The sequence below is a fragment of the Hemibagrus wyckioides genome, linkage group LG06 (assembly GCF_019097595.1).
Source record: "Hemibagrus wyckioides isolate EC202008001 linkage group LG06, SWU_Hwy_1.0, whole genome shotgun sequence".
NCBI lineage: Eukaryota > Metazoa > Chordata > Actinopteri > Siluriformes > Bagridae > Hemibagrus > Hemibagrus wyckioides.
In genome coordinates, this window is record NC_080715.1 from 25,856,737 (window position 1) to 25,884,253 (window position 27,517).

Below are 27,517 nucleotides of genomic sequence, written 5' to 3' on the forward strand. Positions count from 1 at the left end.
CCTGTGATCGCTGTCCGAGGTTAAAAAAAATCACCGTTTGAAATCTGAAGAAGGCAGAATTTCACAAGCTGTGGTGTGTTTAGACGAAGTCACTAATCCCCAGCCAACTCAGCACCTCAGGAGCCACGTTTGGAACAAGATCAAATTTAATAATTGATATGAATGAACTGTGATGTCATACACAGTAATATAAGCTTACTTATTCCTAGTGTAGAATTTACTCTGTGCTTTATTCACACTCGGGCCAAAAGTGTAACTGAGAAGCACTTCAGTGTCTTGTTTTAATGTGCGTTTCCTTTCATGGAGCTAGCTGCACATCTTAAAACAAACCTTATTCTCACCTTGTATTAATGTAACCATCGACACTTAACACTGCATTTAGATGTTGAACAACGGCATTTATATTATGTCTTTTGTATGTGTTTCACTGAAATTAATGGTGCCTTTGAGGGATGCCAGAATGATCGTATTTACGAGTTGAATGCACATCAACGCCACCCTGAAGTCGGAATTACAGGTGGGATTTTCTTTGAGCTCCAAGTTTCTGAGTTGAGGGCATGTCAGTTGAGGGAGTGTCAGCTGAGGGCGTGTTTCAGTTGGGGGGTGTGTCAGTTGAGGGTGTGTCAGCAAGAAAAAATGGTGAAATCAGTGGGTACAACATCTGCAATTCAGTAAATCTGTTGAAACTAGATGTTTATTCATCTCAGAAGTTGATTTCAGTTATTATGTGTTCAGTTTATACAAGTCACTGAAATACCAGCAGAATGTTCAACATTTAAGCACCTAAGAAGAGAAATGCAACACTGCACTGGCATTTTGTTTATAGATTCTTTTTTTTTTATCTCATTATTTTTATCTCTTTATTTTTCATTTGTTGATTACAGAAAACCAGCTTAGCGGTGACAGATCTGTCAGGATTTATTGTTTACAATAAAACAAACTCATTTCCTGTACAAAATACAATAACGTTGTAGAATTACGATATATTGTGTAACAGTAAAGTTTCCAGCAACTTCATAAAGTCACTAAAAGCATGAAAATGTTCTTTGTTCTCCATTTTAAAAACCTTGCTGTGGTTTTTTGTAGTTAATCTCGCTCTGACTGCATTAAAGTGACTGGAACACACCTGACGTCGTAATTCTGACTTCCCGACTCGTGAATACAAACTTCCCAGGACTTGAACACACAGTGCACAGTATCTGTTGTGTGTGTGTGATGAAGCACGAGGATGGTGGTACCAGAAGTTGTGTAATGCGACTGATTTTTAGAACATCTTCATGGTTTAAAAACAAGCTTTATATTCATGGATCCAGACGTCATGCAGACGTCATGTACACGTCATGGTGAGGAGAATTTCAAACGTCTTATCAGACTACAGTATAAATGAAGCACTTTTTTATTCACAATAATATTATCATAAGTACATACATTAACATAAGTCCTCATGTATTACATGAATGCCAGCTTCAATCTTCAATTATAAAATAATTAAAATGGTATTTAATAAAAAATAATGCCACAGAATAATCAACGGTCTAAATAATTCTTTTATTGCTGTTTTTTTTTAATATGATGCGTATGTACAGTAATAAGTTAATGATCTATACACTCGTACTGGGTGAGAAGCTGTGTTTTGCAGTACTGCTGTAGATGAGGTAACTTGAGCGGTCTGTACACGGCGAGATTAACCAGATGTCTTAGAGCGTTCTGTGTCCTTGGGTTCCACTCGGAGCTCTGTTCTATTTAGCTGTCAAACAGCTCACCATATGAAGGAAACACACAAACACACATTAAAAAGCGTGAATCGTGTAATGTCATTTCCTCATGGTTCCGCTGCTCGACTCTGATCGCTTGAAACGATCATCAGCACACCATAAACACAGATCCGGAGCTCTTTCAGAATGGCTGAAAGCTTATTAACCATCTTGTAGACTTTCCTTCTGCTGTGTTGCTCCTTGCTCCACTACGCTGCTTTCTTTAGTTAATGAGGTGCAGGAAAGCGCAGGCACTTTATACCGAAAGTCATAAAGCCACTAATTTCAGCAAATTAGGGCAAGAACCAGGGAATTAGCCGTGGTTACAAGGGCATCACACACACACACACACACACACACACATACACACAAGTCTCTCATTCCAACATTTGGTCCACAGAACTTTGAAGTCTTTAAGAAAACGTTTTCGTCAGATCTCGTATATCTTCCTATAGAACTATAAATATATCTATATATTAGACATGTGCCGATAATCTTTTATACGATATATATTGCGATATTTAACACGCAATATTGTGACTGTGCGTACTTCAAAATACCGAGGGTCTGTTCTGAAGCTTTGGGAAATTTAAACAAAAATTGCTTTTTTAAATACAATTAAAACCAATTCAAAAGATCTTTCAGTTAAAACGCTGCCCTTTTGTTTTAGCCATAATACAATTTGCTAGCTGCAGCTGTCAGGGTTATTAATATCAGCTTAATATCAGCATCCTAACTGTGAAAAAAATTGGATTAAATCTGGTAACTAATCCAGTTTTTCATGATGTTTCAGACGAAATCCTTCATTGTAGGATGGAAAAGATTCTTAAGAAACTTTTGCAATTCTTGAATTTGTTTAACTGCTAATTTTCAGGCAGTCACTGAATTCAGGAGGAAGATGATAATGCTGTCTGGTGAAGATGAGGTCCTTAATTCTGGGTGTCCAGCACAATATTAGTCTTTTATGGACTTCTGTAAAGACAAAAGAAATCGCTACAGTCACAAAAAAAGAAAAGAAACCCAGGAGGAGCCGCTGCTCTTGAGAATATCAACACTAGTTTGATATTGATCTTCTTCATTGTCACTTAGTTTGTGGGATCTCAGTTCTCTCAAACGCTAGCGCAACGTGAAGAAATCGTCAGATGCTGGCCAGAAGGGGGTGCGCCGAGAATATCGAAGCACAGTGCTTCAACTACATCCAACCTCTCGATCTGGACGAGTCGAGCCAACAGGTCCGGGATGCTGTATCCGGCCGTGCTGACACGGTCGAAGAGCTGCATGCCGTCAGTCATTCCTCCGATTTCGTCCCGTTTTAATCCGAAGCTCTCGGCCAGGTGACGCCACGTCCTGACTAGCGCCTTCTCTGTACTGTAGGTGGTGCTCAGCATGCGGCTCGTCCTCTCCAGGCAGTCAAAGGGCAACTCGACTGGACTCAGACCTTTAGGAGGAGACACAAAACTTTTTTTTACAGTCTGGTTATGCCATGTTACGCATATCATGTTATCACGAGCCTTATTAGGCACATTTATTTCCACAACTTGTGACACTGTGCAGTTCATTCTGAGTGATATGAGATCTGTAAATGATCAAGACCAAAGACTAGACCAGATCTAGACCATTCTATAGCTCTTCAACACAATTCTGTAATGTTATGACCTGGATCTTCATTGGAAGTGTATGTTGTGAAGCATGGTGGTGGTAGTGTCACCCTTGGCCTCTTGATTTTCTGACTAATCCCCTCTTTACCTCCTCATTGACCACTTCTGTGGTTATCGCATATTATTCCCATTCTGGACCAGGATTTGCTTTGAGAGGTCTTCAGCATGCTGTGTGTTTAGGTCTGTATGTTCTCTACGAGACTTTGGGATTTTCCAAAAACAGGTCTATTTCTGTTTATGATCATGTGACACCTCCATTTAACCAATCCTGTAACATCTGATTAAACCGAAACTCAATTAGGGGTTTTTACAAGAATGTGGATGAATCTTTAAACACAACCTATAGCTGTAATACTTGAACCCCAGAGAATTATGGGTTATTTTATTTAGATTCATGATATAAAATCCCCCAAAAACCCATATCATTTCCAAACTGAAACATAAGAAAATTGAAAAAATCAAAAAGACTTATTGAAGACCGTCTATATCAGCTTATACAATTTTAATCTTATGTTTATCAAGTAGAGATGGTTCTTTGGTGCTTTTGTAATATTTCTTTTAAGCTTTGGGTCTGTGATTAATGATGTCCAGGCCTGTAGGTCTGACTGGAGCTGAACTGGGTCCTGATTTCCACTTCACAAAGTTCCCCAGTCTTAAACTGTCCCTCTAACATAGTCAGGTCCAGTGGGAAAAAGGAGTTTGACTTGTTTTTGCTGGAACACATTATCCTGAAGCCCTGAAAGGTCAGTGTTAATACTGCACAGTGCCAGTCACTGCAGGTGGCATTCATTTCACTGTCAAAACATCAAGAGTTAAAAAACCATGCAGAAGTTGATCCCTGAAGAAAAGCCTGGTACAAAATGTGCTGCTTTGTTTGTTCTGATTTAATGCATTCAAGACACAAGATGCATGACAGATGTCCTCCAACTCACTTTCTCCACATGCACTTTTTGAGCGTTTACTCAGAAAACCGCACTTTTATTGCATTCTTTAAACTCGAAACTGATTACTCCTGATCCTCTAAGAGGAAAGATGTTGAGTCATGTAACGTCTCAGTGTTTAAGGAGATTACTCGAGAGGAAGATTTCTTGTTTATTTAAAGACAAAATAATATATTCATATGAGAAATAACAGGATACAAATCACAGAGAGAACTTACTGAGGATTTAATACTGAAGCGGAGTGGGTCAGTATTCAGACCACTGAAGTGTGAGCTATACAAGGGGGTGGAGTTTGTCTAAACAGAGGCGTGTCTCATTTACACCTGATTCTGAACTTGGAATTAAGTGTGCATCAGGCTGATGTGAGGAGCAGGATAAAGTGTAAAGTGTAAAATATCAGAGTGCTGCATCGAGTGCTGTTTTATGTCCTGTTGATTAATAAAGCTGTTCATTTAAACCAAATCTGAGGTACACTACACTAGAAATATAATATTTATCCAACTTTGTATTCCATTACAGTATACTAGTTTTATACTAGGTCTGTTGCTGTTATCTTAAACCTGACAGTCAGTATTTTCTATCCCTGATTGTTTTCCGGTGTAAAGGTGAGTGTTTGTGTTGAAAGGCAGCAGTCTAGACGCTGGTGAACAATGATTCTCATTGAGTCATCTACAGTCAGTGTACACATTTTGATTTCTTTGTCTTTACGACAAAAAAGTTTGACTTTGGTAACCAAAACAGTAAATGAAAGATCGGTGAAGGTTTTGTAGGAAGTGAAGACGACATACCTTCAGCAACACTGCAAGCTTTAGCGTACAACTCCAGGATTTTTTTCCTTCGACTGTGAATCTGAGGGCAAGAGAGAAAGACGAGTGGATTAGTGTGTGTGTGTGTGTGTGTGTGGAAACCCGACCCAACAAAACTTAGACTATAAGATTAGAGCAGTGGTTTAGACACTTGGCAGAAGGAGATGCTGGTTTGAGCTGCTGTCAGCTGACTCCAGACTCGCTGTTCGTTTGGGTTTGTTTAGGGTAAAAGCACTTAATTCAGTACAAACACTCAGAGACAAACGTTTCGTTTCTGTGAGCTAATTGATTCAAAATTGCGTAAATAAGATGTTCAGCTTGCTAACATCTGCCATAGTATATGATTCTCATCTTTAGTAAACACTAGAGTTCATATTTTTATGTCCATAATGTTTTATACTTGATTAAGTTGTTTTAAATCTATTTGACATTATTCTTATTTGTTATTTAGAATTTATTTTATCATCACTTATATATTTTGATTTTTTAAAAAGATTTATATATATTTTTAATAAACTAATTAAAAATAATTACCTTTATTTAAATCTTATTATTTTTATCCTTAACTAGCCTGATATTTTCTTCCTATCTTTAGCTGATAATCACACAAAATCATAACGATCCTAATTATCCTATAGAATTATTCCTGGATTTTCTATCTAGAGTTGTTTGTTTGTCTGTCTCACCCCCACAGTTCTGTTGTTGCTGCAGTTGTTGTTGTTGTTGGCGGTATTGTTTGAGCAGGTCTTGTCTCGCGTGAGATGAACGAGGGATAAAAGGCAGAGGTCAGTGGCTCCCTGCCTCTCCTGCGCCGCTTCTTCATCGCTGTCGATGCTGCGGCTCAGCAGCTGCTCATTCTCAGACGACGCGTCGTTTTCACTGAAAAAGAAACACATCTGTATTGTTACTAAGTAACTATTCAAATGGCTGCTAAATTGTACCACAGGATCAGCTGCCAGAGCATTTGCGTTAGCATCTGCTTTAGCATTGCTGTTTTTGTGAGCAGTCAATCAAAATAAAAAACTCTTCTGTATTAGCCATGTTAGCAGCGAGCATTAGCTGAACCTTGTATAATCATTCATCGTAATTGTGTACAAAAAAAAAATGCTGCATAGCATTGTTAGCACCGCTGCAGCTAAAGATAAGCTTCACTTTAATAACGCAAACATTCAGTGTTTAAGGAATGCATTTAAAAGTCAAAAAGCTGCTCCTTAAACATGTGTTTATTATTTAGCTGTAGCAGTGTAACTAATACTCTGTGTACGCAGTGAGGCAGTGACTCGCCTCCTGTTTTTTAACATGTAGCTAAGTAACATGTAGCGATTCACACTCGCCTTCATCCCGGGCCAGAAAAATAAAAGCTCCTTGTTGACAAAGACGAGTTAGAGACACTCACAGAACGTCATTGTTCCTCAGAAATACGACACCTTCATCATGGTTTGGCAACCGCTAGCATTAGCGAATTGGCTGGCATGCGCCACTTAGCCGCCTATGTGGTGTGAGGAGAAAAAGAGGACTCTCACTGTGCCTCAGCCGGTGGAAATGATCTCTCCAGCTACGAAAACTCCATCTTAGAGTTTTAGATACAATACATGACAAAAAAACCCTTTTATTTTATATTTTCCAGCTCAGGAACAATAATAAGCAGCAGTGTGTGACTGAGGTGGAGTTGATGAGTGTAATTATTACTGTCTGTTAGAAATGACTCAGTGTCCTGTCACTCCGCACCAGACGATGGGGGAGGGGCAGGGTTAGCGGGGGAGGGTGGGTTGATGGGGGCGATAGGGGGGCTTAGGTGGAGGTTTGCAGCAAAACACTCACCTCATTTATCCCTCAATGCTGTGTTTCAACTGTGTGTGTGTTTGTGTGTGTGTGAATGAACATCTCCTTCGCCCTGAGGTGCGTTTTCATCAAACCTCCTCAAACCGCATAATGTTTCCAGTCCAAAAAAACAGAAGAAGGAGAAGAAGAAGAGGAGGAAGATGCAGTGAGCTCAGGTTAGTTCTCTCTCCTGAACACGCTGAAATCGCTAGCAGCTAAACCTTTTCTGCTGGAACTTGTCCTGTGGTGACTTAATTAGCAGCAAAGAAAAAAATCTGCTAAGAAAGAAAAAAGCTCCTTGTTTCAAGTTCACACAGAGTGCAGCTGCCCTCACGTCTCTCACGTTTAGACCTGGGATGGACTTTTCTTCACAAAGATGTGTTTTTAGAAACATTCCTTACCTTTTTACTGCTTTTGCTGGAGGAGGTTTGAACTCATCCTTCTCTGTGAATTTTACAGCATTATCTAAAAAAAAAAGGATTGAAACTTTAGATTAGTGAGTGAAGAAACATTTACACATTCAGGACTAGCATTGGATTTCAATTTATATATGTAAAAAATTTTTAAAGGATCCAGTCATGTGATAGAGGAACACAGCGTTAATAGACTGTCACTGTGTTGTTAGCGCTAATCAGCGTGGACATTGCATTATGTTATGAACAAATACGAGTTCGCTGTAGGGTTTTTTTTTCCAGCAGTCAAATTTGTTCTCTCATGCTTCTCCTTAAGGATAGCTAATGTAGCTTTACATGTTAGCTGGCTACACAACCACGGGAACGTCACAGATTTCCAAACAAAATAGTTACTCAGAGGTCTGAGGAAACAAAGACAGGACAGAGACCTCAAACTAATATTTGTAAAACCTGGTCCTATTTAGCTAGCTAAACAATACATAGCTAGTTGGCTCTGGAATTACGCTGCATTAAGTAGTGTACCATGAAGCACATGTCACTTGCTAGTCTGTTATTAGCTAGCATTTCAATCCACAGCTCATGTTGGTATTAAAATATTTAAAGTTAACACGTTTTTCTTATTAGTTTGAATGTGCATGATAGCATATTAAATAAATTACTATTAAACAGTAGCGTTTGGGATCTCTCCGTCCCTCACTTTCCACTAATAATAGCTGCTTTTCTGACCTTTTGGCATAAACTGACAGCTGAAGACTGTAATCGCGGTGAGGATAAGTGAAGCAGGATAATTGAGGCAGACGAGAAAAGAGGCTCATTATGCTATTGCGAAGTCGGAGAATTTATGGCCTGAAGCGAGGAACAAACGCCAAACATTCCATCACACTCTTTTGTGAACGAGGGAGTGGAGGAGTCTCCAGATAGGCGTGGGGTCATTTCATTTTAAATGATGATTTGTTTTTCATTCGTCTCTTCACCTTGGCCTTCTTTTTTCTCCTCTTGCTTGTTCGTCGGAGCCTCTATGGTTTTCACCATCTGTCCTGAACAGCATGCTGGGGGAAAAAAACAAATCAGTTAATTATGAAATATTATATTATAATTCATTAACTCATGCAATTTTTTTTTCCGCTTTGAGTTGAAGTTGTTTTTCATTTAAAATATGAATCCTCGTCCCCGGAGCATGTAGTCGCTGTATTTCAGCTGCAGATTTCATTTAATGTGATTTTTATTAAAGCGATATGGAAACTCAAAGCAAATATCTTTTGTGTGTGTGTGTGTGTCTGTGTGTGTGTCTCAAGTTGCAAGACCACCATCTAACACTCATATGATTTCACTTAAGGTTTATTCCCGAGCCTGTGCTCTCATACCAAGCTAATGCAGCGGGTCAGAGAGCTAACATCAGATACATTGGATGAAAAAGTTAGCTAATGTAAGAGGAAGCTGGAAGCAAATCAGGTCTTCCTGCTAACAACACTTAGCCTGAGCTCCAGGTTTACCTCTGCTCTGTGTTTCAGTCCAGTTTTCCGTACAACACACATCCTTGGAAAAAAGGCGGAGCTTAATGGAATTCTCACAACAATTTGATTACAACAGGGTGTTTGATTGCGCAAATCATCAGAAACTCCGGAAGCATCCTAGGATTGCCAGAACTTGGACTTTCTCACGCAACAGTGCCAACAGGACAATTGCTAGGTGTGGATGCAGAATATATACAGAAATGATCATCAGGGCTATAGGAAGAGAAACTTGGTGGAATCAACTCCACCAGCTTCACTATGTCAATGATACGAACATTCTGAAAGCAAAGAGGACTGGAGACGTCTGCTCACCAAGAAAGAACATGAAACTCTCAGCATGCAGAAGACAGAACTTTTTACAGATGACAAACTGAAAAACTTCAGAAACAGAGCTGGTGAATAAGCTCAGGCTACTGGACAGAACCGGCATGAAAAGCGTGGACAAACTCCTGAAGTGCAGGGATGTGAGGCTGCACACACAAAACTCTGACTGGTTTAAGCCACGGTCTTCTCGGTCATGTCATACAGCTGGACAGTGAAGAAGGACAGGAAGGGGTTTAAACTGTGGTGCTGGTGAAGATTCCTGTGTTTACATTGAACTGCCTCTAACATGTGACTACTGCAGCAAATCAAAGCAAAGATCAGCACAGCTACTGGAGAAGGACATCATGCTGGGTGAAGAGGAAGGTCAGTGTAGAAGATGAAGGTCATTTAGGGAATCTGACGAGGCTGTGTTGTGTGTCTGTGCAACTACATTATTTGTACTGTGTTAGAGAAAGGAGCCACGTGTCTCACCCTGGCCACTCGGCTTCGCTTTCAGGATGTAAAACATGATGATCATCACTATGGCGATGGCCATGATAAAGATGGTTGACATGGCGATGATAAGGGCTGTTGCTAGGTGACCCTGCCCTGTTGGATCTGTAAAGCAAATAAAGAAAAATTTAGTATTTACTGATTTATATTTTAAGTCTAATATTTATAACGTATAACATGCTGAAAATAATTGTGCACCTTTTTCAGCGTGAGGGAACGTGGTGGTGCTGGTGGATGGTATTCCTGAGCCACGGTTTGAGGAAACGGGTGTCGTTCGCATACCTAAAAAAAACCATTGTACATCATATTTTTATTTTATTCTTTTTTCTGTAATAAGTTTAATCTCATGATGTAACGCTGAAGACACCTCGATTACAGAAGAGATATTCATAATGTATAGTGTATATGTGTGTAGTGTATATGTGCATAGTGTATATGTGTGTAGTGTATATGTGTGTAGTGTATAGTCTATATGTGTGTAGTGTATATGCATGTAGTGTGTAATGTATAGTGTATATATGTGTAGTGTGTAGTGTATACTGTATGTGTGTATATGTCTATAAGTTGTTTTTTTTGTTTTTTTCAGGATTGATGTTTTGCCTGCAGTCTTTTTCATATCTTAACTCTAAAGCCCTGATTTCTATACACTGTACAGCTTCTGTGGAAAAAAATGAAGAAAAAAAGAAATGAAAAGAAAAAGAAACAAATGCAGCACAGGTGCAGCTTCTACCCCAGGATTAGCGTGACTGGGTTTAGCATATGAGAAAGGTGGACATGTTTTAATGAGAATAAAGCAGCTGCTCCACCTTCGTGATGATGAATATGACAAGCTGAGCCTCGCTTCTCGTTCGGCGGCTTGTTTCTAAGTCGGAACTTTGACTGGTGATGACATTTGGAGTGAAATCTGTGAATCGCTAATTGCTAAGTGGAACATGATTGCTGTTTTGGCAGAGGACTAAAGCAGGGACTTTATAGATTTTAAACGCTTCAGGATGTTCATTATCGATTTAGTCTACGCTGGAAAAACTTCCTTTTGTCTTTTACTCGTAGCCGTTAGCGCTAACTTTTATTTCTAATGAAAACATTTAGGTTCACACTAATGATAAGATGAGATTATTACTGCGAATGTTATTAACCATGCTAATGCTATCGCTAACACTTCACAGTCGGCGACGCTGAAGATGAAAGAAGAGAACTCTATTATGAATATGACATTGGCGTATCTGGATGTTCATGAAGCTTTATGAATACAGGCTTTACTGAGTGGACTCTTTCCCTGCATGCAGAAGCAAGTTAATAATGTTTTTTTTATTTTTGCCCTCCGGATGTTTTCATTTCTTTTAATTATCAGATGCAGACTCTGCGGTGCGTGACTGTAATGTGCAGATTAGCTGGCAAGCGACGGCTCGTCTTTAGCTCTGTGTTTTCTTCTGCATAGTTTATAACCATTAAAGGTCTTCAAGCCTCGATGTGAGGTCTGTAATTAAAAATGTTAAAAAAAGAAAAGAGGTTGTTGTGTTGAACTCTGCCTCCTTGTTGGGGTATGTTTCCCCTCAGCCCTGCCCCCGACACTAAACATGCTTATACCGCTGAGGTGCTCTGAATAACTAACCTTTCTAACTAACAATCTGCAGAATGTTGTGTGAAGCTGTAATTATTTTATTTTGCGTGTATCATAGTCCAGTCCTGACGTCCTCTCTGTCCTTGCTGGTTTTCTGGTGACGGTTTAAACGAAACCCAATACAAAGTCTAAAAGTCTGAGGTTAGAACCCCTCGTCTTACACTCTTTGGTGTTCCGTGGAGCATTCTGACAGGAATGACACACCATGCCGTAGATGTTTCTCGGACGATTTTCCAAGATGTAGTACCTGTGTAAGGAAAAGAAAACACTCTCTCTTAGCAGAGGCTCTGAGGGAACGACAACATTCACAAAAACAATAACGAAGTGAAAACTTCAGCAGAAGTTTGAAATCTAAAAAAACAAAAAGGCATCCTGACTTATGAATACTATTATATAACTATTAACTCTCACACACTGTCACCTTCTGGCACACACACACACACACACACAATTATATATATACATATACATACATACACACACACACCGATACAGACAATCATACAATCACACATACATACGCACACACACACATATACACACACACATACACACACTCATACACACACACACACACACACACACACATATATATACACACACACACAGCTTCAGGTGATTAAGTGTACACTCTGGTCCACTGGCTGGTGTGAGATGCAGAGCCGGATGGTCATCAGCTGTGTGAATGTTAGCATTAGAGTGAAGGACACGTGGTGGACTGCAGCTGATACGATCCCAATGACCGCGTTCCTGAGCTGCTTTTGATCAGAGATAGATTTACAGGATTTACTGTGATTTACGTTTTGGTTGTAAATAAGAGGTCGTATATTCAGAGACTTCTTAAAGCTCTGGCCTTCAGTATATTAAAGACACTCAATAACATTCAGCTAAAAATCTGCAGTCTGTATATTTACATTAAAAGTGATTGAAAGCAGATGTTCCTCTTTAACTACAGCAACATGTGTTAGGCCTGTGTGTGTGTGTGTGTTTGTATGTATGGGTCAGCCATGTGGGTGTATGGTGCAGGGTCAGCCATGATGCAGCACCCCTGGAGCAGGGTGGGTTGGGGTTTTCAGCTTGGTGGTGCTGGGGCTTGAACACTGATCTTCCGGGCAATGGCCCAGAACCTTAACCACTGCTCTCAGATGTGTATGGGGGTCATACATATATGTGTGTGTGTGTGTGTGTGTGTGTGTGTGTGTGTGCGCGTGTGTCTGTGCGTGTGTGTGCGTGTGTGTGCGTGTGTGTGCGTGTGCGTGTGTGTGTGTGTGTGTACACACCCAGGTAAACAGGGTCCACACTCAGCGTCACTCTCTCTGGTCCCTGGCGTGAGCACTGTAGCTCTGTACAGTGCATTGCAGTCTTTATGTCGACGACAAATCTCATATTTTCCCCTGGAGAATTTCCCCGGTGGACACGACATACAGTCATAGTCCTCATCTTTAACACCATAGCCACAGTTCTGCACACGTACACACACACACACACATGTTCCAGTATTGTACTGTACCAATGGGGAAAGAACACATCACCATCTCTGAGGCTGATAGATAATGTAGATGTTAGATTAGAATATTAAATGATGAGTTTAATTTAAATGTCTACACAAGTGAGCACTCTGAACTTCCAAGTGTTTGATCTCATGCTCAAAGACCCTTGGTAGGTGCCCTTCAGAGGCAGCCTAAAGATCAAGGGCACTTTTTTGATCTTCTTCCGAAAGAGACGGTGTTGAAAACAAACAAGATCACAGGTTGCGTCTATTACAGACTGAGAGAGGTTAATTACAGAAGATCCACAAACGAGAGAGAGAGAGAGAGAGAGAGAGAGAGAGAGGAAGAGGGATGAAAGACAGGAAGAGGAAGAATGAGACAGAGAGACAGACAGAAAGAGGGTGTCAGAGGAGGGGTGGGGATGGATGTGTCCGTACTCGTTTAAGATCACTTGTTCTTTTCTTACCTAAGATAAACCGTGACAGTCATGTGCAATATAACCCTGTTTGGTTTGTTTTGGTTTTCCAGTGTGTGTGTGTGTGTGTGTGTGTGTGTGTGTGTGTACCATGTACGGCTCCTGTCCTGGTTGACACTGTGGACACGGCCGGCAGCTGCTGCTGCTGTGGTTATAAAACTCATTCTCTCCACAGCTGGAGTATTCAGCCCTCAGCGGATACACACTTGAGGCCTGCAACACACACACACACACACATTCAGGTGAATCACTGAAAACACTTGGATCAGAGTAATGGTTATACACACTGCTTTCAGATGAAGGTGCAGGACTTCATTAGCAGAGAGATTTCAGGGATAAATGACATGACGTGATCGTGAAGTGGGCTGAGCTTCTTCATCATGGCTAATCTTTAGGAAATGTAATGGTTGAAAGTGGACAAAAACCATGGTCAGAATTCTTGTTCTGTTGAACTTTTAAATTTTTATTGCTAGAGTTTAAGACGGATGTACTTAATCCAAAAACTTCAGCCCAAATGGTCTTGCCTTAATGAGAAGTTTGGATTTGTACGATCACTTCACTGATGTTCTTAATTCCTGCTAACGCACCTATGGAATCATTTCTGTTCTGTTCATGAAGGAGATGATTGAGATGAAGATCTTCTCCTAACACATGATGTGTGAATTCTGATATTTAACAATGTGAACAAGGTTATTCTTTAATATTCTCCCTGCTAGCGTAAACTCATGTAGGAGTGAGAGAAACACCCTAACCACAAACACGCTAGTAAATAGGAGTGTTAGAAGGACTCTGATACAGAAATGATCAAATATGTCACTGTGACATGCCAGAAAGTGAGAGAGTAAGTTAGGCAGAACGGTATGTTCTGTTGTTTCAGATTTCATCTCACAGGAACCCGGGACTCTGCAGTCCGACTCTTCCTGTGCGGTAAGAAATACCAAAAAAAGTGGTTTATGACAGGATTATGCTAAAGTCTTGGAGGAATTAAAAAGCCTCACATTTAGAGCCTTGAGCTGAGAGAAATTAACATCTGGGAACAAAGCCAGAGAATTTCACTAGACAAAAATGATGCGAGAGAGAGAGAGAGAGAGAGAGGGATGAAAGACAGGAAGAGGAAGAACGACACAGAGAGAGACAGACAGAGGGTGTCAGAGGATGAATCTGACTGTAATCTGATGTTAATGTTACTCACATATTGTTCTTTGTTAGTAATAATAGTGGCTAGTAAATATTTTTTAAAAATATTTATATTGTAATGTCTGTATAATTTTCTAAATGTGTTGTGTGTTTTGTCATTTCTGATTGGCTGAATGGTGTCAGTGGGTCGGTTTTTTACACAGGACTCACCAATAGAAATGAAAGGAGACATGATTCTACTGCTGGTATCTTTCGGGTCATCGCGTCCCTCCTGAGATGAAAGCCTAACAGGAAGTGATACAGGAAACAATAAATAAGACAGGAAATAGTAACTGATGTAGAAATCCTGTTAAGAAAACCTAGATTATGAAATGTAAACAGCTGATTTAACAGATGAAATTAGTGATGATCTTACTGACTAATCTTCTGAGGAAAGCAAATCAAATCTAATTATTAATCAAATCAAATCAAATGAATCAGAAAGAAATGACACTGAATCAAATGAATCAGAAAAAAATGGCACTGAATCAGAAACAAAATGACACTGTATTAAATGAATCAGAGGAAAAAATGACACTGAATCAAATGAATCAGAAAAAATGACACTGAATCAAATGAATCAGAAAAAAATTACACTAAATCAAACAAATCAAAACTAACAACATTTGTACTTGAATGATGAAATTTAGGAAAGAAATATAATCATTATATCATGTTTATTTTAAGTTTCATCCAGTGGACTAGTTGAAGGTGTGTTATCAGTGGCAGCAGTGCAGTTAACAAAACATGTGCACCATGAACAACATGCAGCTTCTGCTTCTTATTACAGATTGTTTTATTTTCACCGTCCGAGTGTGTGGTCCACCTGCATCACCTTAAATAACAGAATTATACTGAAAACATGAAGTTAACACTCGAGTGTTTGTGCTCTTGAAGCAGAAGCCCCATATTTTACACACACGCACACACACACACATGCACACACACACATGCACACACACACACATACACAGAGCTCACATTACGTATGTGGTGTATTTGTCAAAAAAGAAAACATTGTTCTTACATAACACTGGCTAAATCAAAGCCATGAAACAGATTCTAGCATGAAGAGACGCTAATTTGGGTTATGAAATGTGCATATGAATGGTAACCAGGACAAACACAAGCAGCGTGGTGGGAGAGTGAGAGAGAGAGAGAGAGAGAGAGAGAGAGAGAGAGAGAGAGAGAGAGAGAGAGAGAAACTGAGAGAGAGAGCTGTAATAACTGTTAGCAGGTAAATTTCACTTGGAGCCGTTTTGACGGATAATTACCATCACTGCATGAAGCAACAGGTTCTGAGAGCTATCGCTTTTCTCCACAGCTACTTATTTCCTTTCATTTCTGTCTCAGACTCCAGAAAAGTGCAAGAGAAGCACAAAACAGCTCACAATTACAGCTTATCCAAAATATCTACTAAAAAACTTTTGTCTTAGAGCTAAGGTTTTGTTTTAGAATAAAATCTGAACGGATAAATCAACACAGTGTGATGAGTGTAAACTAGCACAGGGATCAGTGGTGTGACGACTGGATAAAAAGGAACTGCTGCTGCTCATGAAGGCTGTTATGCCCCTCGTTCTTTTTCCCTTCACAATTTAGTGTACTTTCAAGGTGACTCCTATGTTGCTGTAGCAACGAGTTAAAAAAGGTGTAAATGCTGACTGTAAATGCTGGATACTACAGTCTATGTGTCTGTCATGTGGTTAACAAGCTATAAAACAATCAGTGCAATATTTTGTTTTGTTTTTTTGTCCATATAATACAGCCCTCGTGTCTGGAATGAAAAGAATCATGCGCACTGACCCTGAGGACCAGCTAGCTCGCTGACACTCATGTTAGCAATGAAACCAAACCTTAACTAGCTTGTCATTTATTTATCAAGCTCGGGTGCAGAACTTAACTAGTGTGAAATTTGTCATTTGTATTTCGTCCTTATAATTGACACTAGTTAAGTAAAATACAGATCTTACAAATTAGTACATAATTACAAAGGGTGATGACTGAAGAATTTTCAGTCCCTGATCGTAAATCGTGTCATGTTTTAATGTTCTTATGTCTATGAATCATATTACTGTTGTATTTGTGATGCAGTTTGATCCAAAACTGTGCCCTTGATTTATTTGTGTATTAGTTAGCAGCAAATCAAAGCTTGTGTAGTTTGAATCAAATAAATAAACGATTCTGATCGAGGCATCAGCGGAAACGAGCAGGAAACGTTGGTTTTTCAGCCGCAGTCACACCTTTGTGTGTACGTTAGCTACATATCCTTTATATCTAAAGTCTGCTCTGATCCCTGTGTGGATTTAGGGGATATTTATCAGAGAGACCTCTCGCTTGTCAGATGAAATAAAAGCCCATTATTATGTGTGTTAATCAGAAAATGGTGCTTTTTGTGTTTTGGAGGAAATGCTGCTCCTGAGATCTAAAATTAACTTAATTACACAAATCCTCATCTACTGGAGCCCCTTCGGCTCTACGTTTAATCAGTGCAGCGGAAACCTTTACAGAGAGAAAAAAAAAACACTTTTCTTCAGGAAATTCGAAGTCCTGCCAAATGCCTTTTCAGCCCTGAGCCTCTGTCGCTCATTTATCAGACTAAACGAAGCCACACACAAGAAGCTTTTCATCGCACTCCAGGACTTTGCCGGGACTCGCCTCCGTTTGAAAGGCGACCACAGGGTTATTAATCTTCTAACAGCCACGTAATCTAAGATAAATACACAGAAGTATCATTACCCTTATCATTAGCAAGCCTGAAATATCTGTTCCTAGGGGAGGGATTAAACACCAGGGGATTATTACAATCCGTCCAAGTGAATTAAGCAGGAAGAGAATTTATGGCCATTTAGAGCTCGCAGTCTTGTATTTACACAACAGGGCAGTTCATGGTGGTACTTTATGAACAGGGTTTGGCTGGTTTTGGCTGTTGCTGTTGGCTAATGAGTTTATTACTAGTGCAATTTCACACTTTTATGAGCATTATTAAGCAGCACTACAGGAGCAAATTCACACCACTGGTTAATTTTTATGGAGCTAATCCACCTTATTGATTCCACATTTCCACAGGACACGATTTTTAATTGGTTTATGCTACTTTTACATGACCATAGTTGCTTAGTTACTCGTGGTGAATCTTATTTGTGCTAATGTCCATTAATCTTTTACAGGCTGGTTTCCACTATTGATTGTTTTAGAAAGCGAACATATTATTGGAAATGTTTCAGTGTTTTAGTGTTCATTTGCTGATCTAGTGTTTATTAAAGAACTTTCTGGATCTAATTTGAGCTTCTGTTCATGTGTGAAAGTGTAATAAAGCTTCACTGTTCTGTGTTTTATGTTTTCGGTTATTTTGTGGTATTTTGTGGAGCTTTGAGCCCAGTGGGTTTGTGGTTAGTGCTGCGGTTCATGACACCTGACCACCAGCTGACCGCCAACTGATGAATGCACAGTGGTTACGGTCAGCGTGCTGGAGTGTGTCTTACTGTAGGATGTGGCAGCGGTTTCAGCTGTCCAGCATGGTTTGGAAAGATGAATGTATTTACGCTTGTAGAACATTTGGATGAAATATGTCTCAGACATTCTTTCGGAGGTGGTGGTATGAGCTAATAGAATTAAATCTGTTTTGTATTTTACAAAAACCCATTTTTGTGGATAATCCTGATCCTGATATAATTGAGAAGACACAAGAAACAACCAAGTGGAAATGATGTCCAGGCTGTTAAAGAAAAAAAAGGACATTCAAAACTGTGGAATGTTAAATACTGCTAATGATAAATACATGTATAAGACAGTTAGTTAACTGTAATTCTACAAAAAAAACAAGCAGCAACTTAATGAGGTGGAAGTTTCTGGAGTTTCTGGATAAATAACACAATGTGTTGGATCGAGTGCTAATGTAAGAATGTGGAAGCCATGTTATTAACCTAAACCAGCACTATACCTGATCAGGTAAGAGATTTATTACAGCGCTCACTCTCCTCATCTAGTCATACCTACGTATTTATCTATTTACTATTCAGTTTTAAATCTTATTTTATGTTACACTGTGTTAAAAAATGCTGTCCTTCCCTCCGTCCTTCTGTATTCTGTATTTTCTGTCCCAGTTGATTGGGTTTAAAAGCGAGTGTTTAAAGGTGAGTGTTTAAAGATGAGTGTTTAAAAGTGAGTGTTTAAAAGCGAGTGTTTAAAGGTGAGTGTTTAAAGATGAGTGTTTAAAAGTGAGTGTTTAAAAGCGAGTGTTTATAGATGAGTGTTTAAAGGTGAGTGTTTAAAGATGAGTGTTTAAAGATGAGATTTTAAAGATGAGTGTTTAAAGATGAGTGTTTAAAAGCGAGTGTTTAAAGATGAGTGTTTAAAGGTGAGTGTTTAAAGATGAGATTTTAAAGATGAGTGTTTAAAGGCCAGTGTTTAAAAGTGAGTGTTTAAAAGTGAGTGTTTAAAGATGAGATTTTAAAGATGAGTGTTTAAAGATGAGTGTTTAAAGATGAGTGTTTAAAAGCGAGTGTTTAAAGATGAGTGTTTAAAGATGAGTGTTTAAAAGCGAGTGTTTAAAGATGAGTGTTTAAAGGTGAGTGTTTAAAGATGAGATTTTAAAGATGAGTGTTTAAAGGTGAGTGTTTAAAAGTGAGTGTTTAAAAGTGAGTGTTTAAAGGTGAGTGTTTAAAAGTGAGTGTTTAAAAGTGAGTGTTTAAAGGTGAGTGTTTAAAAGTGAGTGTTTAAAGGTGAGTGTTTAAAGGTGAGTGTTTAAAAGTGAGTGTTTAAAAGTGAGTGTTTAAAAGTGAGTGTTTAAAAGTGAGTATTTAAAGGTGAGTGTTTAAAAGTGAGTGTTTAAAAGTGAGTGTTTAAAAGCGAGTGCTTAAAGATGAGATTTTAAAGATGAGTGTTTAAAGATGAGTGTTTAAAAGCGAGTGTTTAAAGATGAGTGTTTAAAGGTGAGTGTTTAAAGATGAGATTTTAAAGATGAGTGTTTAAAGGTGAGTGTTTAAAGATGAGATTTTAAAGATGAGTGTTTAAAGGTGAGTGTTTAAAAGTGAGTGTTTAAAAGTGAGTGTTTAAAGGTGAGTGTTTAAAAGTGAGTGTTTAAAAGTGAGTGTTTAAAGGTGAGTGTTTAAAAGTGAGTGTTTAAAAGTGAGTGTTTAAAGGTGAGTGTTTAAAAGTGAGTGTTTAAAGGTGAGTGTTTAAAGGTGAGTGTTTAAAAGTGAGTGTTTAAAAGTGAGTGTTTAAAAGTGAGTATTTAAAGGTGAGTGTTTAAAAGTGAGTGTTTAAAAGTGAGTGTTTAAAAGCGAGTGCTTAAAGATGAGATTTTAAAGATGAGTGTTTAAAGATGAGTGTTTAAAAGCGAGTGTTTAAAGATGAGTGTTTAAAAGCGAGTGTTTAAAAGCGAGTGTTTAAAAGCGAGTGTTCAAAGGTGAGTGTTTAAAAGCGAGTGTTTAAAGGCCAGTGTTTAAAGACGAGTGTTTAACGGTGAGTGTTTAAAGATGAGTGTTTAAAGATGAGTGTTTAAAAGTGAGTGTTCAAAGGTGAGTGTTTAAAAGCGAGTGTTTAAAAGCGAGTGTTTTAAAGCGAGTGTTTAAAGACGAGTGTTTAAAGATGAGTGTTTAAAAGCGAGTGTTTAAAGACGAGTGTTTAAAGATGAGTGTTTAAAAGTGAGTGTTTAAAGACAAGTGTTTAAAAGCGAGTGTTTAAAGATGAGTGTTTAAAAGTGAGTGTTTAAAGGCCAGTGTTTAAAGACGAGTGTTTAAAGACGAGTGTTTAAAGACGAGTGTTTAAAAGCGAGCGTTTAAAGATGAGTGTTTAAAGATGAGTGTTTAAAGATGAGTGTTTAAAGATGAGTGTTTAAAAGTGAGTGTTTAAAAGCGAGTGTTTAAAAGCGAGTGTTTAAAGGCCAGTGTTTAAAGACGAGTGTTTAAAGACGAGTGTTTAAAGACGAGTGTTTAAAAGCGAGCGTTTAAAGATGAGTGTTTAAAGACGAGTGTTTAAAGACGAGTGTTTAAAGACGAGTGTTTAAAAGCGAGTGTTTAAAAGCGAGTGTTTAAAAGTGAGTGTTTAAAGATGAGTGTTTAAAGACGAGTGTTTAAAGATGAGTGTTTAAAGATGAGTGTTTAAAAGCGAGTGTTTAAAAGTGAGTGTTTAAAAGCGAGCGTTTAAAGATGAGTGTTTAAAGATGAGTGTTTAAAAGCGAGTGTTTAAAAGCGAGTGTTTAAAGACGAGTGTTTAAAGACGAGTGTTTAAAGACGAGTGTTTAAAAGCGAGCGTTTAAAGATGAGTGTTTAAAGATGAGTGTTTAAAGATGAGTGTTTAAAGATGAGTGTTTAAAAGTGAGTGTTTAAAGATGAGTGTTTAAAGATGAGTGTTTAAAAGTGAGTGTTTAAAAGCGAGTGTTTAAAGATGAGTGTTTAAAAGTGAGTGTTTAAAGATGAGTGTTTAAAAGTGAGTGTTTAAAAGTGAGTGTTTAAAGGCCAGTGTTTAAAAGTGAGTGTTTAAAGACGAGTGTTTAAAAGCGAGCGTTTAAAGATGAGTGTTTAAAGATGAGTGTTTAAAGATGAGTGTTTAAAGATGAGTGTTTAAAAGTGAGTGTTTAAAGATGAGTGTTTAAAAGTGAGTATTTAAAAGCGAGTGCTTAAAGATGAGTGCTTAAAGGTGAGTGTTTAAAACTGAGTGTTAAAAAGAGAGGGTTTAAAAGCGAGTGTTAAAGGCGAGTGTTTAAAGTCTGTGGACACATTTATTTAAGAAAATCTAGAATATTCTCCTGCAGGTGATTTTAATGATCTGACTCCACACGTATTCCGACTCTTCACGGCTAAATACTAAAGTGTAACTGAATGTTAGTCACTAACTCTAGAGAGAAACTTTATCGATGCATTTAGTTTTATATTTGTTGTAATAATCCCAAACTTTTGGTACTTCTTTGTATCTAATTTACAAAGCTGCTAATTGACAAATTTTACAGAAAGGAGATCGATTTGTTTATAATTACAGCTAGAGGCATTACGAGACTGACAGCTGTGTGTTTTATGTTGACAATTTCTAAATGAAATGACGATTGTCTGATCATGTGTCTGATCATGTGTCTGATCATTCAGTGTTTGTGGAGAAGATCAGGCCTGCTGTGAATTATCTTGAAGAGACAGGACTGTGCTTTCACATCGTCACATCTGATGTCTGAAAGGTTCCCCCTCTTTCATCTGTCTTTTTCATGGTGTGTGTGTGTGTGTGTGTGTGTGTGATGAACCCAGTACGGTTTTCCTCATGTTTGATGTAAAGCAGATGTTCTCCATCAAGCAGGAAAATCACTTAATATCCATCCGTAACTTTGGGTGTAATTAGGAAATGATTTGTGACAGTGCAGTGATCAGTGTGGAATTAAACGAGTATCATGATGAAGTGGGGCTGTGTTTCTTTTCCTTTTTTTTTTTCTTCCCTCAGTTGTTTGCAAAATCACGCTAAATTAGCGTACTCTAAGCCAAATTGCAGAGGTTTAAGAGGTCACTGAAAGCGTTTCCTGTAGAAAACAATGTTCTTAAAGACCGCATCGTTTATGTTCTTAAAGAGGATCAGCTTAGTTTAGTGACGGATCAATAGTTTTACTGTTTTATATCCGCTCTTAATGCTGAGAGCGTTTCTCAGGAAATGATCAACACATGGTCCCTATGGCACTCACTAAGAAAACAAACACCTATTAAACCTATTTATAAAACATGAAAGCCGAAAAAAAAAGCTGCATGGATCTTTACAGACTGTGTGTTTGTTTCTTCAATCGGAAATTAATTAAAAAATAAAGTGCTTTATAACGTTACAGAGCCTGATCAGAGTGAAGCTGTACACACACACACACGAACTGCTGCTAAAACAAAAACCCCTGCTGGTGTGTGAGAGAGAAGCTGAAATCTGACAGGACAGAATCACATCTCAGATTTAATGGACTTTTATGGGTTTGGCTTCGAGTCTCAGTGGCACACAGAGTTCAGCCTTAAAGCCAAATCAAACCTAAAAGTAATCTTCATGCAGAGATTTACCTTTCATTTCTTTATAAAAAACACTGAGCTTATTTATCCTTCCATTGTGTATACATCTATTCATTCATCCATCAATCCATCCATCTATCCATAAATCCATTGTGCATCCATCCATCCATCCATCCATTTATCTTTCATTGTGCATACATCTATTCATCCATCCATCCATCCATCCATCTATCTATCTATTCATACATCCTTCCTTCCTTCTATCTATCTATCTATCTATCTATCTATCTATCTATCTATCTATCTATCTATCTATCTATCTATTACAAAAACGTTAATTGTTAGATTTTTAGCATTATCGCATCTCCAGTCTCCGTCCATATGAGAAAAGACACCACCTTCTTTTTCTTTTATCTTTAGATGATTTTAATTACAGCTTCTGTCATCCTTTCGTTTTGTGAAAAACAAACTCAGAGTAAAAGATGAAAAAAGGGGGAAAAAATCCTGCTCCAGGCTCCGACTTCTGCTTTGATTTGTCCTGCTCTGAGATGGAGAGAGAGACGCTGAGACGCAGAGACGTCTTTCATCAGCGCGTCTACACTAAAGCCTTCAGCTCACACACACACACACACACACACATGGAGAGAGAGCCCTGTGTTGACTCAGGGCTATGCGTTTATCTCCTGTGGCGACAGGATGGAGGGTGTCGGACGGAGAAGAAAGAGAAAGATTGATAGCAGTAGGCTGGGATTTAATCCTTCTGCCCTTTAAACACATAAATAGAGAAATCTCTGACATTTTCAATTTCACTCGTCTGTTTCTACTTCCAGGATAGATAGATAGATAGATAGATAGATAGATAGATAGATAGATAGATAGATAGATAGATAGATAGATAGATAGATAGATAGATAGATAGATAGATGAATAAACAGATAGATAGATAGACAGACAGACAGACAGAGAGACAGACAGACAGACAGATAGATAGATAGATAGATAGATAGATAGATAGATAGATAGATAGATAGATAGATAGATAGATAGATGAATAAACAGATAGATAGATAGACAGACAGACAGACAGAGAGACAGACAGATAGATAGATAGATAGATAGATAGATAGATAGATAGATAGATAGATAGATAGATAGATAGATAGATAGATAGATAGATGAATAAACAGATAGATAGATAGACAGACAGACAGACAGAGAGACAGACAGACAGACAGATAGATAGATAGATAGATAGATAGATAGATAGATAGATAGATAGATAGATAGATAGATAGATAGATAGATAGATAGATAGATAGATAGATAGATGAATAAACAGATAGATAGATAGACAGACAGAGAGACAGACAGATAGATAGATAGATAGATAGATAGATAGATAGATAGATAGATAGATAGATAGATAGATAGATAGATAGATAGATAGATAGATAGATAGCACACCAATAGTAGACTATTACACATATGAAGAGATGTGTAAGTGAAGCGTCAGACTGTGGAGTTCATGCTACACTGCTCTTGTGTAAGTGTGATTATTGTGTGAAACTCCAGACATCTTTCAAAACGTTCTGCACATGTGTAACAGTGATGTGTTTGTACAGTACGACAAAATAAACACAAACACACAACACTTATTCCCAGTCTCTCTCTCAGCTCAAAGCTTCTGTAGCTACAGCTAGAATTCAACAGAGAAATGAACACAGGTAGAAATTTATTTTTCAGTTGCTTTTTATCCACACCATCCATTACACACACACAGACACACACACACACGCACACACATACACATTAACATCATTACACACACACTAACACCATTACACACACTAACACCATTACACATACACTAACACCATTACACACACACTAACACCATTACACACACACTAACACCATTACACACACTAACACCATTACACACACTAACACCATTACACACACACTAACACCATTACACACACTAACACCATTACACACACACTAACACCATTACACATACACTAACACCATTACACACACTAACACCATTACACACACACTAACACCATTACACACACTAACACCATTACACATACACTAACACCATTACACACACTAACACCATTACACATACACTAACACTATTACACACACACTAAAACCATTACACACACACTAACACTGTTACACACACACTAACACCATTACACACACTAACACCATTACACATACACTAACACCATTACACACACTAACACCATTACACACACACTAACACCATTACACACACTAACACCATTACACACACTAACACCATTACACACACACTAACACCATTACACACACACTAACACCATTACACACACACTAACACCATTACACATACACTAACACCATTACACACACACTAACACCATTACACACACTAACACCATTACACACACACTAACACCATTACACACATACTAACACCATTACACACACACTAACACCATTACACATACACTAACACCATTACACACACACTAACACCATTACACACACACTAACACCATTACACACACTAACACCATTACACACACTAACACCATTACACACACACTAACACCATTACACACACACTAACACCATTACACACACACTAACACCATTACACACACACTAACACCATTACACACACACTAACACCATTACACACACTAACACCATTACACACACACTAACACCATTACACACACACTAACACCATTACACACACTCTAACACCATTACACACACTAAGACCATTACACACACACTAACACCATTACACACACACTAACACCATTACACACACTAACACCATTACACATACACTAACACCATTACATACACTAACACCATTACACACACACTAACACCATTACACACACACACTTTCACCATTACACACACACACTAACACCATTACACACACACACTAACACAATTACACACACACTAACACCATTACACACACACACTAACACCATTACACACTAACACCATTACACACACACACTAACACAATTACACACACTAACACCATTACACACACACACTAACACCATTACACACACACTAACACCATTACACACACTAACACCATTACACACACTAACACCATTACACATACACTAACACCATTACACACACACTAACACCATTACACACACACTAACACCATTACAAACACTAATACCATTACACACACAGTAATGGACTGATGTTTTGATGTGATGTGCAACAAACTTTTTGGTCATTTCCTAAAGCCCAAGGCCAAAAAAAGGTAGAAAAGATGGAGGGATTTATGTCTTCTTTGAGCTGCTATAATTTGAAGATCAGAAGAAAAGGAGTAAGAGAGAGAGAGAGAGAGAGAGAGAGAGAGAGGGATCAGAGGAGGCAGGCAGGCACATGTTGGTGAAGCAGGACTTTCCCCTGAAGGCTTTCTAATCTCAGGTGGAAGGAAAAAGGAAAAAAACAATTATGTTCTTTTAAAATCTGCAGAAAACTGTTTTTCTTCATGATGAAGAATAAAATGAAATGTATTGAATGAATTTTATTTCTGTTATAAGTGAGACATTGGTCCGGTGATCATGATTCTTCCTCATCATCAAAACACTTCTTAACATTTTACTCGTGCTAATTCAGTTCTAATTAGCTCCAGACTCTTCATATTGAAAAGAACATTTAGACTCTAAACTCTCTCTCTCTCTCTCTCTCTCTCTCTCTCTCTCTCTCTCTCTGTCTCTCTCTTTCTCTTTTCCTCTCTCTCTCTCTCTCTTTCTCTTTTCTCTCTCACTCACACTTTCAGGTATTCTTGCTAACAGTTAAATAGATAAAAAAAATGTAAACAGAGGGAAATTTTGTTCAGTACCAGTTTCACACGTTTATCACTCTCTAGCAGTGAAATCTCCTACATTTCTTCATTTTTCAATTTTTTTCCTGCTAATGCTGAATCTGATGTACGTGTCCAGATGTGTCCATGTCACTTACTTTTTTTTTTTTTTTGAAGTATACATTTCAATCCAAGACTGTGAGAATAAAGCGCCTCAGATTTGCTAACTAAAGTACTAAAATAACTAAATGTAAACTTTTAATGCAGTTGTTTTTATTGGATTTTGTTGGAGACAGAGTGTGTGTCAGATCGGCATGCTGTTTAGATGGTAAAGGAAAAGAATCGAGAAAGTGTGAAGTGTTTTTATATCAAATGTTAATGTATTAAAAGGGAATAAAAATAGACATAGAAAATAGAAAAATAGAAATTGGAGCATTTTTAAATAATGTACACTATATACTACTATCTTTATATCTTTATATCTTTCTATATATTTACTATCTTGTAAATAATGTACAAGATAGATAGATAGATAGATAGATAGATAGATAGATAGATAGATAGATAGATACGATATGATATAGCGGGTGTTAAAGTGGCATAACAAACTATACAAATAAAATGCAAAAGAAAACCATTTGTGAAGAAGACGAATAGTGAATATGAATTCATCCCTGTGTATTATTCACACAAACCCACATCTAAGTATGCATCATGCAAGAATACTGCAGCATTAAAAAAGCGATATTTTCAAACAGATCATTACAATTTCTCTCACAGCCTCAGAGCCAAAAGGTCACTGAGATGTAGATCTGATCGAGAGAAAGATATTTAATATAGAACTGTATATATTTAAACAGGAATTTCCCGTTCTCCCTAAACACAGCGTCTCTCTGTCTCTCTCTCCCCCCTCAGTGCATTCCTGAGAGGGGAATTTTTTTTGGGAAAAAGTCAGAGTCTTACCTGCAGGAGGAGACGGAGCCTTGCTGTTAATGAATGTGTGAAAAAATCTTCTCTTCTCCTTCTTCTTTTCTTCTTCTTCTTCTTCTTCTTCTTCTTCTTCTTCTTCAGTACTGTTGTGCAGGAATGTTAGGCTTTAAACTCTGAGATACATGCAGAAACTTTCAGAAGTCTAAATCCAGGCAGTGTGTGAGTGTGATTTGTGTTCTCTTAGGAAATGAAAGCTCCTCCTTATGAGACAGAGAGAGAGAG

The 27,517-nt window shown here is 38.2% G+C and overlaps 1 protein-coding gene across 1 annotated transcript; it reads right to left on the reverse strand.

Moving 5' to 3' along the window:
• Positions 1-888: 888 nt before the first annotated feature.
• edar (ectodysplasin A receptor) lies at positions 889-27,517 on the reverse strand. Its single transcript, XM_058393707.1, has 12 exons — positions 27,269-27,517; positions 14,657-14,730; positions 13,400-13,522; positions 12,625-12,806; positions 11,506-11,591; positions 9,922-10,005; positions 9,703-9,828; positions 8,368-8,442; positions 7,382-7,445; positions 5,846-6,038; positions 5,142-5,202; positions 889-3,192 (listed from the first exon to the last, which is right to left on the reverse strand). Exons 2-12 carry the CDS (start codon positions 14,705-14,707, stop codon positions 2,864-2,866), a joined length of 1,374 nt encoding a protein of 457 aa, XP_058249690.1. The 5' UTR covers positions 14,708-14,730; positions 27,269-27,517; the 3' UTR covers positions 889-2,863.